Source organism: Cyprinus carpio, chromosome A2 (assembly GCF_018340385.1).
Source record: "Cyprinus carpio isolate SPL01 chromosome A2, ASM1834038v1, whole genome shotgun sequence".
Taxonomy (NCBI): domain Eukaryota; kingdom Metazoa; phylum Chordata; class Actinopteri; order Cypriniformes; family Cyprinidae; genus Cyprinus; species Cyprinus carpio.
The window spans coordinates 27,429,041-27,445,649 of NC_056573.1; the positions used below are offsets into that span (position 1 = coordinate 27,429,041).

Here is a 16,609-nt window from a genome sequence, read left to right on the forward strand (position 1 = left end):
TTTTCATTATTAAACAAAATCACAATATATATAAATTTTTTATTTATTTAATTGTTTTATTAATCCATATATATAAACAAAATAAACAGAAACCTTTCATGGCTTGAAAGAGATTAATGGAAATAATAATAAAAAATGGTTTAAATACATAATATAAGTAATAAATATAAATAATATTATATTATATATATAATAATATATATATTTCTGAATTCCTTTTGTTTCTGTTTTTTTTTCTGAAACTATGAATTTTATACAATGTTTAATAAAAATGACATTTTTAGAGCCCTATGAAATCTGTTTAATTTTGTCTTAAATTCTGTTTTATTTTTTCAAAAAATCATTTTTTATTATTTTTATTTTTTTAACAAATATTTTTCTGGATGAATTATTATTTTTTAACATTAATAAATTATTTTTTTAACACTTTTCTTGATTCAGTTCATATATATAATTTTATTAGTAATATTATTAGCATTATTTATTTATTTATTTATTTATTTTTTACAACCAGAAATTGTACCTCATATATATATATATATATAATCTATTGATTGATTGCAATCAGAAATTGTACCTCATATTTTCTGGCTCTGTCAAAGAGACTATATATATATACTAGTATAGTTAAATCCATTAAATTCATTTATAAATACCAAACATACAAATGAAAAACCATCCCAGAATGACTCAAATTGATCATTTTTATTAAATCAATCATTTTATGAGTGTTTCCACAACTGTATTTATACACTGGCCAGATGCAACAACAATTATCACTGTTCAAGAATTATTTTTGTTTCTCGGTGCATTTATTTACAAAACCTGGAGAAAGATTCCACGGCTGAGAATGCATAGATGAATAATTTCATCCAGAGATACAGTACTGACTAAACAAGGACAAGTAGTTAAGAGCAGATACAAAAACTGAGCAAAGCTTGGCATGATAGTAAACATGTAGCTAATCTTGGAGTGTTTGCGGGTTTTTATGAGACTGTATGTCGAATCTTCTGGTGACCGTTAATGTCAATGCATTTTACAGACTTATAGCTGTTGATATGCTCGATCTTTCCATTCATGAGGATGGGATGATGCATGAGGTTTTCATCAGAATGCATGAAGCTCCTCTTCATCTTGTGCTCCAGCTGCATGTGGTTCTGCGGCGGCAGACCGAGACACGCTCTGCGGATTCACAGAGAAGTACATTAAACACTGCATCAATGCATCTCACGAGAGTGCTGTCAGAAAACTCATGCACGGGCTTCTGTCTGACCTCATGACGTTCTCGATGCACGCCCGCTGGCGGAAGAAGGCGTTGACCACCGGCGCCCCCTGCGGCACCAGCGGCGCTTTGCAGAGGAAGCTGAGCAGAGAGAGCACGCTGTGAAAGCCCTGGAAGACCGGATCGTCCTGCGTGCAGAAGGTGATTCTCTGACACAGCTCTGTCAGAATCACTAGGTCCAGAATAATGGGACTCGCCAGCAGAGAGTCCTGGACACAAGCAGACCGTCATGACAGATGCATGAGACTCTCTCTATTAGTCTGCAGGCACTAACAGAACTGATGAGTATACATGATAAATATCATATTCACATGAACACACACACACACACACTCAACAGTGATGACATCTTTCTAATATTTGCATAAACTTACTTTTTTAAAACTTTTAATATATATTGTTAAATCGTATATGTTTCATGAATTTAATTTATTAGACATGCTTTTGCGATTACTGACATTTCATCATTTAAACAGAATAAATAATAATAAAAAAATGGGAAAAAATGCAATCACCAAAAAAATAAAAAAATAAATTTAAATTTAAATTGTTGTTAAATTGTATAAGATTCATAATTTTGATTAATCAGACTTGCTTTTTCATTACTAACATTTAATTTAACCATTAAGACAGAATCCAGAAAAAAAATAATTGGAGAGAAAAACTGAATCAAGAAAAGTGTTTTAAAAAAAGGGGGATTTATTAATCTTAAAAAATAATAATAATTCATCCAGAAAAATATTTGTAAAAAAAAAAAAAAAGAATTTTTGAAAAAAAAAAAAAAAGGATTTTAGGACAAAATTAAATAGATTTCATAAGGCCCTTAAAATGTCATTTTTATTAAACTTATAATAAATTGTATAAGATTCATAGTTTCAATTATTCAGACTTGCCTTTTCATTACTAACATTTAATTTAACCATTAAGACAGAATGCAGAAAAAAATAATATATATATATAATTTTTATAGAAAAGTAAAAAACAAAAAAAGAAATTCAGAATATATATATATATATATAATATATATATATATATATATATTATATTATATATATAGATATATAATTTTTTTTTTTTTTTTTTAAATCATCCAGAAAAATATTAGTTAAAAAAAAAAAAAAAAAGTAAAAAAAAATAGAATCTGGGAAAAAATAAAATAGATTTTATAGGGCCCTTAAAAATGTCATTTTTTAAAAACTTTTAATAAATTGTTGTTAAATTGTATACGCATCATGAGTTCAATTAACTAGACAATTTGAATACTAACATGTAATTTAACCATTAAAACAAACAGAATCCAAGAACATTAAAACTGACAAAACAGAATATCCTGCTTGTGTTTACTGGTCTCACCTCACAGGTGTTGTGCAGAGCGATCGTGTTTGTTCCTCCCATCATGATCTCAGACGTGTACTCATCCATCGCACGCTTGCTGTCGCCCACATAGGGCACATATTTAATAACCACCTGTTCTGACAAACCACAAACCGAATCAGTGTCTTTCCACATTATTTATGCATCGCAGCAATCTTCTGTTTCAGATATTAGAGCTGATCTACAGGACAGTTCAAAACACTGGGTTTGGTAGGAAAAAAGTATCTTCTGCACACACAGGCTGCATCAAAAATACACTAAAAATGTGAAATATTATTATAATTTAAAACAGCTGTTTTCTGTGTGAATCTCTGTTAAACTGTAATTTATTTCTGTGATGCGCAGCTGTATTTTCAGCATCATTACTCCAGTCTTCAGTGTCACATGATCTTCAGAAATCATTCTAATATGATGATCTGCTGCTCAAGAAACATTTCTGATTATTATCAATGTTGAACACAGTTGTGCTGCACAATATTTTTATGGAAACTGTGATGCATTTTTTTTTCAGGATTCACAGATGAACAGAAAGTTCAAAAGAACAGCATTTATCTGAAATAGAAATCTTTTGTTACATTATAAATGTCTTTACTGTCACTTTTGATACATTTAATGCTTCCCTGCTGAATTATATATATATATATATATATATATATATATTATATATATATATATATATATATATATATAAAATCCTACTGACCCCAAACCTTTGAGCAGTAGTGTGTGTGTAATATAGTGTCAGACTCACGCAGTGGTCAGGTTTCTCTCCGGGCCGGTACAGTACAGGGTTCGACTGCACCATGTCGTCCACCACGTTACTCTTGGAGATTTCTTTAGAGCGAAACTGCTGCGGCGCCGACAGATTCAGACCGTCGTTGTTGCCGAGATGATTATAACTCACTATAGCAGTTGGCTAAAAAAATTACAATTTTTAAATATTATGCAATATCATTTTAAAAATGTGAAAAATAAATAATAAAATATATAAAACAATATAAATAACACAAAAATAATATATAATTTATATTTGATCAAATATAGAATATTTATATAACAAAATAATATAAGAAATATTTAATATTATTTTGATTTTTTTAATAATATGCAATATAGAATATTTCACAAATATGAAGTATTTAATATCAAATAGAAGAATATATATAGAATATTTATATAATATAAAAAATATTTAATATAATATAAATAACACAATAATAATATATAATTTATATATTATAAAATATAGAATATTTTATATAATAAAATAATATAAGAAATATTTAATATTATTTTAAAAATAAATTATAATATGCAATATAGTATATTTCACATAATATGAAATATTTAATATAATATAAATAACACAATAATAATATATAATTTATATATTATAAAGATAGAAAATTTTCTATCATAAAATAATATAAGAAATATTTAATATTATTTGATATTATTTTAATGTTTTTCCAGTACATACATATGGCACTTTTCAGAAATACAAAAATTAAACAGAATTTGGGAATAAAGTAAAATGGATTTTATAGAGCCCTAAAAATGTCATTTTTGTTAAATGTTTAATGAAGTTGTTAAATTGTATAAGTTTCATGATTTCAATTAACTACACATGCATTTTGATTACTAACATTTAATTTAATTATTAAAACAGAATCCAGAAAAATTAAAATGGAAAAAAATGGAATGCAAAAAAAATTAATTTGGGATAATTAGTTAATGCATTAACTAAAGTGTCCTTATTGTAAAGTGTAATCTAACTTATATTTGTGCTTTTATTGCTTAAAATGAAATAATGCATGTGTTGATGTTTCTCTCTCACCTTGATGCCAGCGCTGATCAGGAAGTCCACCAGCACAGACTTGAGTTTGGTCTGTCCGGATTTGAAGTCGTCTCCACTGATGAAGACGCCGCGCTGGAGGGCCAGATCCACGGCTCCGGGGACAAACGTGTTCTGCGGCGAGCCGTTGATGTAGGCGCAGCCCTCCAGAACACTGGCCACCGCAAACATGGTGGAGGGAGACACTTCACCTCCCGTCTGAGACACACACACCACCGAACACATCAATACAAGCCTCTCTGACCGACACGGATTCATCACACATCTGCTGCTTCAGCAGGCGCACCTGAATGGTGTTGAGCAGGTTCTCGGCCGTGTCGTTGACTCCGGGAAACACGTCACAGAATCGCTCGGTGTTCGCCGTCCACAGAACGATGACTTTATCCACGCCGCTCTTCTTTCTGAAATCACGGATGTCTCTGCGGATCTGTTCCACCTAAAACACGAAACAAGAACACTTCAAACATCCTGATTTATACATTTACTCACACACATACTACATATATATTTCTTTTATATTATTTATATAGATTTTAGATTTATATTTGCATGTTACTATATATATATATATATATTTTTTTTTTCTCAAATATATATTAAATATAGATTTTTTTTCTCAAATATATATTTTAAATATATATATATATAAATTTAATATATAATATATATAATATAACAATTTATGTAATATAATAAAGTATATTTTATATTACAATATAAAATATTTTTTTAAAAATACATTACATTAATTACAATACAATACATTAACAATGAGCATCATGAGCAGTATTTATTTTATCTCTGCTAGCATTTATTGATAAAAAATACTTTTCCATTGTAAGTTCATGTCAGCTTAGGTCCATTAAATAATATGAATATACATTTTTTTATTTTAATAATGTATTAGTGAATGTTGAAAGTTAACCTTAAGATTAATACAGTTAGATATTATAGATTATATATACATTATATATATATCATTATATATATGATATATATATATATATATATATATATATATATATATATATACAATATTTCACAAATATTGCACAAAAATAGGCCCTTTAAAAATTTGTTTTCAATAAATTATCAATGAAATGAGGTGCTTACGGTTCAGAAACTGATGAAGAAAACACTTCAATTTGTATAAAACTTGTAATAATGTCATGTTATTATGTACTATTATTTACTGTAACATCTATTAGTTGACTCTAATAAGGTTCCAGTTGTTAACATTCGTTAACAGGAACTTATAATGAAAAATGATCCTAAAGCATTTATTATTTATTAACCAAAATTAATTTAAACATTTTAGTAATTTATTTATACATGCAAAGTATTTTAAAATGCTGTATGCATGAATGCAACTGCCCAAAAAAGAAGAAAATTCAATGCAACTTTATGATTCTGACTCAAATAAAATAAAATAAAAATAAAAGTTGCATTGCATCCATCTAAACTTAATTTGAACACTTTAGTAATTTAGTTAAGTAATGATATTGATTGAAACCTTATTATACAGTGTAAACGAAATATTTACTGCGCAGTGCAGCTGTGAATAGTACTTCACCTGTTCTACTTTGCTTCCTCTGATGAGGTTGTCCGCCCGTTGCTCCTGGTTAGCAGCAATGAATTCTGGGATGTAGACGGAGGGTCTGGGTTTGATCTGGCTCATGTGTGGGCGGAGCTTCTCCTGCAGACTCCAGTCCAGAACCTGAGCGCGCTCCATGGCTCTGCCGAGGTCCAGAGACGAGATATCCCAGCCTGCGCAGATATTACAGCTTCAGTCATTACTGCACAGCCACAAACAGAGCGTCAGATCCACGAGAGCTGATGCATTTACCATCAAACACGATGTCATTGGGATGCACCATCGGCAGCAGATCTCTGAAGGGAGTGTAAACCTCTCCATCCGGTCCGGATCCCAGGCACACCGTAGACGACTCCAGCAACGAGCCGAAGTAATTCGCTTTCTGAAAGGAGGACATTACAAGCTGATTCCCAGCTGACAGGAACGTTCTGGAAACGTTCTCTGGACGTTATGAACAAACGTTCTTCCAGTGACGTTAATAGAATGTTTATGCAAAACAGGATTTATACATAGTTGGATGCTCATCTGTTTTTTAAATGTTGCTACTTGTTTCAGAGCATTCAGGAAACATTCAAAAGTAACGTTCACATAATGATCGCAAAATAATAAAATGCAACATTCCCTTAACGTTCCTATAACCAAGACATTTTTAAGACAGATACATTTTGAAATAACAGAAGCATTCAGAAATAATGGGAATGTTTGCAAAACATCGTTAGAACATATTTCTGTTACTTCAATTACTTATAACGCAAATCCCAAAAGAATGGATGGGCTGAAATCAGAAAAATTAAAATGATAAAAAGCAGAAATTTTAGTTTATTCAGAAGTATTTTTTTTAATTCTATGCTAAATTAAATCTAATTTTTTATTTTTTATTTTTCATATAATCATGCATAATCATACAAAATAAATAAGAATATTACCTTTTTTGTTTTTTGTGCATTTAAAAAAATAGTAAATAATACATTTATTATTATATAATATTAAATTAATATTATATAATAATACATTCTAAATGTATCATATATATTATAAAATAATAGTATTATTATATTACATGTATTAAGTGTTTTATTATTAATATGTTTTATAGCTAGTAGCTATTTAGAAATTTTAATGTTTAATTTTAAGAAAATTTCCGGTACTGTATTTAGTCACTACTTGACGTCTAATGTAATGAGTCTGAACTTTTTGTGCATTTAAATTATATTCGTATGTATTTGTATTTATATAGGTAGTGTTGTCAAAAGTACCAATGTCACTACTGAAATGTTACAAATGTGACAATACCAGCTTTCCCCACAAGCAGTCTGAGCGCTGTTGAGCTGATTCTTAAACATTGTATCATATATATGATTATTGTAGCCAATCACAGTCGTATCTGTTGAGTGAACACAACGGCCAATCACAGGTGTTTAAGAATCTGCTCAACAGCGCTCATAATGCTAGTGGGAGAAGCTGGTATTGTCACATTTGTAAAATGTAATTTTGATTACACTAATTATACGTTTAACTGATTCCATTTTATTACATTGTATTCATTGGTTTATTGCAAAGTGTTTTGTTATTAATTTGTATGAATGGTGTTATTTATAAACGCTAAACGATCTTAAAATATATTTAAAGGTGCAATTAGTCTAACTCCTCCGGTTCTCTGCCCTTGTTCTAGTTGCGAGCGGGATTCGAACACGGGTCACCGGCATGGGAGGATGGTAAAAAACACAGCTTTTAATAAACGTCTTGAGATCAGAGCTGAGGTTTTTCAAAACTGATGTCATTATTAAAATGCTTTTGCTCAAAACACACTTTGAAACATCATCGAGTGCTTGTTAAAACTTCCGATTGTGGCTTAAAGTGGATTTTAATTCTATAATAGGCAGACATGCACTCTTTGCATGCTTTCTAATGGATTGAACTCTACACCTGCTTATCATTTGTCATAACATTGACACACTTTGCTAAAATCTAAGCCTCTGTACCTTCACGCCGGTCTTGGTTTTCCAGGTCAGACCCAGTTTATTGGCCAGGACAGCAGCTGTGACCGTGGTCCCGTTATTTCCACCCCATCCCACCAGCATCACACCCAGCCTGGGCACCTTCCTCTCGGTGCGGAAGATGAACTCGGTGCTGGAGGGGGTCACTAATAACATAACACATGCAAAGTACTTTAAAATGTTAATGTGAACGCATCTAATTAAAAAAAAAAATCAAGAAAATGCAATGCAACTTTATTATTCAGACGCTGAGAAATAAAGTTGCATTGCATTCAGCAATGCACAAAGCTGAAATGCATGCGTCTGAAGGGTTCAGAGACTCACAGTGAACGTATCTCCATCTCTGCGCACGGAGGCGGTGTTGTAGCAGTAACGGGACTCGATGTGCTTCTCCGTGTATTTCACATCTGCGCTGTTGATACGAACTTTCTCAGGCATGATGATGAACCTGCGTGCAACACATTAATGCAAGACATTTGAACTCACATATACTCGTCTGTGCATCATGCACTAAGTGACAGTCTATTGCATTTAATATATTATTGCATAAGATAATATATCATATAGCCTAATATAGGCTATAAAATAACTCTTCAGCCCCAGACGTACCTTTACTGATATTCTCCGAGCAGAAGGAAAATATAAAGTGCAAGGTTTGAGTTTTAAGATTTAATGTTAAAAGACTTCAAGTAATCTTCAATAGCTGCTAGTTGAGTGTCGTTACAGGTTGTCCGTCACCTTCCGCGTCTCCGGTTCTTCTGCCGATCGTCGCGCGCCGCTCTCGCTTTATCCTGCAGAGGCGGAGTTACCGAAAACCCTCTGTGTTTTTCCACTTGGGTTTGAAAATGCGAGGATGGATGCTTCTGGAGTCTGCGACACAAAAGCCGAGCGATTCCGAGTGTGCAGCGAACGGGTAACAATCTGGACTGTAAGATGCGCGTGTATGAAATATCGCATTTGACGCAGCAAGAAATGCACCTGCTTGCTTGCGTGTAGGCCTATTTAACATCGCCACATGCAAAAATAACTATATATATTAATAATATTTAATATCTTTTATATGCAATCTTATTTGGCATTGTAAAAACACTAGTAGATATCAACAATGAGAGAAAATAATAATCTTGGTAAGTTGGTGAACCCATTCAGTTCTCAGCAGCATTTGTCAAACTCATCAGAAGTCACCCACACAATTTCAATGCATTGCTCTCTAAATTAGTAGTCATTTACTAAGGAAAAATACTAGTAGTCTAGATATTGATAATGAGAGGTAGCCTGTGATAATCTGGTGAAAACATTCATTTCTCAGCAGCATGTGTAACCCTATCAGCAGTGCAGAGATTCACTGCATTATTTGTAGTGTCTATAACATGATATCCGGTGATTCACGAGTCGTGTGAAGCACAAACAAATTTCAGGACATATCAGAAAAAGTGCTGTAACTCTGCCCAGTCGAAGGAGGTTTTTAAACACTTCTTTTTTTTGAAACAGTGGAAAAGTACAGAGTTAGTGAAGGACAATCAGACCCAGCAGGGCATCAGAATGTTCTCGAAACTCAAGTTTCCCAGACAGAGGGTGGAAAAATACTGATAGTGTTGAGCAGATAAACGTCCTTCCGTGTTCTCTCGAGACTGTGTGTTGCTGCTTGTGTGCCTGTCATTAAAGAGCACATCTACATGCAAACAGGACTGTTTTATTAAAGACGCATGCGTCTTTCCGCGCCACTGACGGAATTTTCCGGCTTTGCGTGTTTTCACTGCGCGAGGCGCGACGCGTCTTCAGGAAAAGCATTGAATGCGTGCGTGGATCAGAACGCGCTGATGACGAAGCAGGAACAAACGCGATCATCAGCATTAAACAGCATACAAAGCAAACCTGCCCCTAACATTACCCAATGAAATGTCGAGCCAGGACGTGGTTCAGGACTGGGAAGTTTTGGGAAGCGATCGATTCCATCATCGATCCTGAATCCGATCTTTTACAAAAACGTCATTTCCTCTGCTTTTTTTTTCTCCCTTCTTCATAAAACTTACCCACAGTCAAGTGTTAATAAAAAAGAACGAATGAATGTAGAATAAAACGCATGTTCAGATATTCATACAACAAGGGAGCATGAAAATTTAGTGAAAATGATCAAAAATTCTGGCGTGGAAAGAGTTAAGAGCTCAGACATATACTGCAGAACATTCAGTTTCTTCTATAGTGACATACAACAAAAGCATTTAAACACTTCAAGGTGACTCCAAGACATGAAAGAACAAAACAGAAATGCTGATACTTCGGATAAATTGTACCAGACATGTATTTTCTCAAGTGTCTGAAAAGAAAAGCAGTATTTTGGTAATCATAGCGTGGAATCTTTAACTGCGCATTTCATTCTGTTCATTCAGTTATTGAATTGTTCGTTCAATAAGCAGTGATGATGTGGAGGTGAAAATGTGCATCAAAAACAAGATTATTTGCATGTATTTGTTTATGCAACTACCCCAGTAACAAAAGACGAGTTAAGATGTTTTCCTTCAGCAGGGATGATCTTATCATGGTACTTTTCCACTAGTTTAATAATTAAATAAATAAAAAAAATAAAAAACACTTAAAGACAGTATTTCAAAGTCTGTGTGTGACTCTGCTGTGAATTTAACTAATAGTTGTGGCGGAGAATTTCCTTTAAAAAAGGGTAATGGAAATATTATAAGGGATATGGACATTTTGTTAATGTATTTTATGCTTTCAAAATAAGCAGCTGATGTTGTAAAGAGTCCATAATCCATAATAACACTTCCTCCAGTGAAAAAGTGCATCTGCTGTTGTCTCTCACATCAAAAATCCAGACACATATTTGTTTAGAGCTGTTTAAACGCTGCTTGATCTGTGCAGATTTCTCTCCTGATTCACACCAGAACACTTTTTCACTGGAGGAAGTGTTATTATGGATTATAGACTCTATGTATTTGAGTTAAAAACGTCTTAACGCTGGATTTGTTTCATGTTTTGTCTTCTCCAGATGTTAACTGATGGACTGGAGTGCTGTGAATTACTTGTGGATTATTGTGATGTAAACCTGTTTAGGACGGTAACGACTAAAACTTCGGTGCGACATGAAAGAGAACATTTACAAACCAAATCTCATAAATACTGCCAATAGACTTTTTAAGACACATTAAGACAGAGAGGTCAGCACAATCAATAAATGAAGTCCATTCAGTCTGAATATATGAGTGTTTAATGAGAAACAAAGTAAACGTGAGAATGTGGAATTACTGTTAAACACAGTCAAACAGACAACCAATCACGAACTGCCCAGCTCTTACCTCATTAAATATTCATGAGCTCTGTATAGTCACAGAAACTGCGGTGTGCATCTGATGGAAAACCACTAAAACGGTGCAACTGTGTTCACTGGAGTAAAGAAGAGACACTTCAGAAGAATCAAATGGACGAGTACTTATCAAAACAAGCTCATCACATCATGCTATTAGCCTCATAAATATAAAAATATGCATATTAACTCAGGGCTTACAAATCAAATCCTAAAGACCCAGGGTTTATTCGGAGCAGAAACATGGAACAAGGACTGTGTGAACACATTTGGTCAACAGTTTGATGTGTGAAAATCCCATTATAGTGACAAAAACATTAAATATAAACAATTACACTCAACAGATTTCAGCATCAGGCCCATTTCACATGCATGCAAGCAATTAAATATTTCCTTAAAAAATGGGAAGTGGGATTAGAAGTGTTATTTTAGTACACTGTGAACTGAGATTATTGGAGTGTGTTTTATAAGAAAATACCTCAAAATAACATCTTTAATTCAGTGCCATTTATTTTTAATTAATTGCGAAACTGACTTGCAACTTCTGAGTGAAAAATTTCTCTACACGATTTCTTTTTTCAGAGACACTATTATAATTTTTATTAATATTTTAAATAAATTTGTATTTTTTAGATTTGGAAAGACCTCTCAGCCAATCAGATTCAAGGACCAGAAAGAACTGGTGTGTGTGTGTGTGTGTAAAAATACACTGCTGTTCAGAAGTCTGGGATTTGTAATGTGTTTTAAAGAAGTCTCTTCTGCTCATAAAGGCTGCATTTATTTGATCAGAAATACAGTAAAAATTGTGAAATATTATTATAATTTAAAATAACTGTTTTCTATGTGAATATCTGTTAAACTGTAATTTATTTCTGTGATCAAATCTGAATTTTCAGCATCATTATCTAGTTTTCAGTGTCACGGAAATAATTCTTAAATTCTGATTTATTACAGTTTTGCTGCTTAATATTTTTTTGGACCCTGAGATACTTTTTTTTCAGGATTCTTTGATGAATAAAAAGTTACAAATAACAGCATTTATTTAAAATATAAATCTTTTGAAACAATATACAATACTGTTAAAAAGTTTGGGGTCAGCAATTTTTTCTTTAAAAAAAATAAAAAATAAAATAATGCTTTTATTCAGCAAAGGATGTGTTAAACAGGTTCCAAAAATATATATATTAAGCAGCAAAACTGTAATAAATCATCATATTAGAATGATTTCTAAAGATAATGTGACACTGAAGACTACAGTAATGATGCTGAAAATACAGCAGCACATCACAGAAATAAATTACAGTTTCAAGTATATTAAAATAGAAAATACTTATTTTAAATTGTAATAATATTACATAATTTTTACTGTATTTCTAATCAAAGAAATGCAGCCTTGGTGAGCAGAAGAGACTTCTTTAAAACACATTACAAATCTTACTGATCCCAAACTTCAAAGCTGTTGTAAATTACTCTACAATGTAACATACACCTTTGTTTACTTTTGTGTGTTGCTCGGCAACCACTTTGTAGCAACCACAACTGTTTCTGAGGAACTACATTCTTTGGTGGAAGAATACTGTTTTTATTAATATCATTACACTTTATTTGCGCCGTTTTATTTTGTGAAACCTTACTACGTATATGGAATAACCGTTTTATAAAATCTATAAGCCCCGTGAAGCCGTGGTTTACAGTGAATTTATAACAGCTGCTATTACATCGTACCTAACAACGTCTCTTAGCTGTTATAAATTCACTGTAAACCACGGCTTCTTGGGGATTATTGCTTTATTAATGAACGTGTCAAACAGGCCGTAATGCAGAAATGCAAGATACATTTACAGGACAGCTACAACATGAAGAAACCTCACTCTGAGACACGATAAAAGCATTCGGAGCGGCGTTCCTCATCTCTGTCCGCTGTGCAGACGCATGTGTCGGAGACAGTTGTCCTGTCTGGAGAAGGTTTTCCCGCACAGCTGACAGCGGAAGGGTTTCTCGCCCGTGTGAATTCGTCTGTGTGTGATCAGACGCGTCCGCTGTGTGAAGCCCTTCCCGCACTCCTCGCAGCGGAACGGTTTGGGCTGCGGATGGCTTTCCTGGTACGGACGCTGCGAGAGAGTTTTGGCCAGACACGAGCTCGAATGAGGATCCAATCCGTACTCGACGTCTCCAGAAGCGCCGAAGCTCTCGTTCTGGTGAGAGTATGCGAACAGAGCGGAGGAAGACGGAGCCGTGGGTTCCTCCAGCATCACATACGGATCTGGGAAAGTCTGGGAATGCTGCTCCGACCCTCTCAGACGGATCTCCGGATCGCCAAGCGCTTTCGAACCCCACGGATGAGCGTTTCCATCGTCGCGGTGGTTTTGGCTCTCCTCCACCTGCTCGATCTTCATCTCAAACTCCAGGCCGCTGAGCTCCTCTTCCTCCGGCTCTGCTGAGCACGTGACGGGATCTTCCCGCTTCAGCTCCAGCGTGTGGGAGTAATGAGGCTTCTCCTCTGTGACGAGACCCGTCTCCTGACTGAGATCGACCGAAGGAGCCGATACTCCTGAAGAGGAAGAGAACATGAGGGCTTACTCAATGCAGCAATAAAACTAATAGTTCCAGCTCTAATATCTCAGTATCAGCTGAACTGCATTTTAAGACGTCAAGATGCAACACATCGTTAGGTTAATGAACTCTATTACTAAGTGCAAAACATTTGATTATCTTTACTATTAACACTCAATTGTTTTTGGAACACTGATGACTTTTAATATATCTACCTAAAAAATAAAAATAAGAAAATACACACACACATAAAAAATATATATATAAGTGTGTGTGTGAGTGTGTGTGAGTGTACAGACTCAATAGATCAATAGATATAGATTGATAGAAGCAAAAGTATTTTTATTTATTTTTATGTAAATTATATATTAAAAATTAATATATATATATATATATATACACACATACACACACACACACATATATATTTAATACAAATATATATTTCAAAAATTATATAATAAAATGAATTTATAATTTAGATATATATATATATATAAAAACACACATATATTATATAGATGCAAAAGTTTTGTTTTTATTTAATTTTATGTAAATTATATATAAAAATTATATAATCAACTTTAAAAATAATAAAAATGTATTCTCATGTAAAAATCTATATAATTATATTAAATATATATATATATAAATATTTTCAAATTAATTTTACGATAAATCAAAATTTATTATTTTATAATTTTTTTTAATATATAATTTTATTATATATATATAAATATATATATATATATATATATATATATGTCTGTGTGAGTGTTTATGTATGTATGTATGTATATATATATATATAATATATATATATATATATATATATATATATATATATGATTAATGTAATTACATATATTTTTTACATGAATATAACATTTACATTTTTGATTAAAGTTAATTATATTTATTTTTTATATAATTTAGATAAAAATAATAAAATAACAATCAACTTCAATAAAACAATCATGTAAAAAAATCTATAAATGTCAAATATCGCGAATTATATATATATATATATATATATATATATTAAATGTATATTTGTTAACACATTTTTATATTGTATATATTTGGCATACACACACACATATATAAATGTAATGTTTTCTAATTCTATTTAAAAAAAAAATTAAAATCTAACTACCTTTCTAATCTTTTTGTATTCTATCTGTTTTCTTTTCATTTATTATACAATTATAAAAAAAAGACCTCTAACACTAGCTTGCTCTATTCTTTTTCTATTCTATCTGTTTTCTTTTTATTTATTATATTATTTAAAAGCCCTTGCTACGTGTACTTCATTAAGCTAACTGAGACTTGTTATAACACTTATATATCATTGCTCTTTTGTTGTTTTTGATTGCTTCCATTGTCCTTATTTGTAAGTCGCTTTGGATAAAAGCGTCTGCTAAATGACTAAATGTAAATGTAATGAAAAGAGTAAAGAAACGCAGCGCAGTGCAGCAGGAGGGGTTCTTACTGGTGTCCGTGAGCTGCACCTGTACACCGATGGAGCATCTGTCTGCGGTGGCTCTCTGAAGTCTGGTCTCGGTGAGCAGCAGGCGGTTCTTCAGTCCCCGGATCTCCTCGTTCTTCCTCCGGATCTCCTGATGAAGAGCAGCAGCGTCTTCCTCCAGCAGCTGACTGATCTCCGCCACCGCCGCCTTCGCCAGCACCTCCATGATCGCGGAGATCTGCGCCTGTAACGAGCTCATCTCGCTGTTTTTCTATCACTAGAGAAACACAACACACATAATCCACCGCCGCGGATGAGCCGTGTTTCCGGTGGACCGGAACTTTGGGGAAACATCCGTCAAAATAAAAGTCACGCGGGCAGCCGAAGTTCAATAACAGAATTTTTTTAAAATTTATCACTGGGTATAATACTGTTGTAAGCTTGAAAATCTCTATATTAAGTTTTATTTTATTAATTTAATATCATTATATTATTTATTTATTATTGGACACTAATTTAATTTATTTTGATTATTAACTGATTATTTCTTATTGAACATAGCAAGGTTGCTTGAACATCTCTTTATCACGTTTTATTTAAATTATTTATTATTGGATTATTTCTTTATTATTTAGTATTGCACATAGTACTGCTGTTACTTTAAGCATCTCTGTATTTAATTAGTTTTATTATTAGATTTTATGATTTTTCATAGAACTGCTGTTCGAGCACGTCTCTATTAAGATTTATTTCTTTCAAATGTATTTGTTTATTAATGGGTATTTATTATTTGTTTATTTTTGGACATAAGAGCATCTCTATATTAATTTTATTTTTGATGTGATTATTTATTATTGGACACACTTTTATTGTTAGTTGGAGCATATCTATATTTTATTTAATTTTTTTTTTTATAAATTTTGTATTGTTTGAGCATCTCTGTATGAAATTAAATTTAATTAAAAATTATTTATTATTGGGTTATTTATTATTACTGTTTTTAGTCTGAGCATCTCTATATTATTTTAATTTTTTTTCTATACTAATTTTTTTATGATGTAATTATTTATTATTGAACAGTACTGTTGTTTTATTAATTTACATTTTATTTATTTACTATTTGGTTATGTATTATTGGACATACCGCTGTTGTTAATTTTATTTTAA

General features: G+C 32.2%; 2 protein-coding genes across 2 annotated transcripts; both read right to left on the bottom strand.

Annotated features, from left to right (window-relative positions):
• Nucleotides 1–690: 690 nt before the first annotated feature.
• On the bottom strand, nucleotides 691–8,930 carry LOC109063591 (inositol-3-phosphate synthase 1-A). Its single transcript, XM_042713581.1, has 11 exons — nucleotides 8,712–8,930; nucleotides 8,427–8,550; nucleotides 8,088–8,249; nucleotides 6,358–6,487; nucleotides 6,085–6,278; nucleotides 4,798–4,947; nucleotides 4,494–4,709; nucleotides 3,408–3,572; nucleotides 2,636–2,749; nucleotides 1,274–1,491; nucleotides 691–1,182 (listed from the first exon to the last, which is right to left on the bottom strand). Exons 2-11 carry the CDS (start codon nucleotides 8,538–8,540, stop codon nucleotides 987–989), a joined length of 1,659 nt encoding a protein of 552 aa, XP_042569515.1. The 5' UTR covers nucleotides 8,541–8,550; nucleotides 8,712–8,930; the 3' UTR covers nucleotides 691–986.
• A 4,094-nt stretch (nucleotides 8,931–13,024) lies between these two features.
• On the bottom strand, nucleotides 13,025–15,799 carry si:dkeyp-68b7.7 (zinc finger protein 79). Its single transcript, XM_019080628.2, has 2 exons — nucleotides 15,467–15,799; nucleotides 13,025–13,972 (listed from the first exon to the last, which is right to left on the bottom strand). The coding sequence occupies exons 1-2, from the start codon at nucleotides 15,699–15,701 to the stop codon at nucleotides 13,329–13,331; spliced, it is 879 nt and encodes a 292-aa protein (XP_018936173.1). The 5' UTR covers nucleotides 15,702–15,799; the 3' UTR covers nucleotides 13,025–13,328.
• Nucleotides 15,800–16,609: the final 810 nt, after the last annotated feature.

Excerpts from the sequence above, each read along its gene's own strand:
- si:dkeyp-68b7.7 (XM_019080628.2), bottom strand. The coding sequence starts at position 15,701 with ATGAGCTCGTTACAGGCGCAGATCTCCGCGATCATGGAGGTGCTGGCG. Across the intron at positions 13,973-15,466 it reads GGTGCAGCTCACGGACACCA|GAGTATCGGCTCCTTCGGTC; the intron begins GTAAGAACCCCT and ends CTTCCTCTTCAG.
- LOC109063591 (XM_042713581.1), bottom strand. The coding sequence starts at position 8,540 with ATGCCTGAGAAAGTTCGTATCAACAGCGCAGATGTGAAATACACGGAG. Across the intron at positions 4,710-4,797 it reads ACCTGCTCAACACCATTCAG|ACGGGAGGTGAAGTGTCTCC; the intron begins GTGCGCCTGCTG and ends TGTGTGTCTCAG. Across the intron at positions 1,183-1,273 it reads TGCATCGAGAACGTCATGAG|AGCGTGTCTCGGTCTGCCGC; the intron begins GTCAGACAGAAG and ends GTGAATCCGCAG.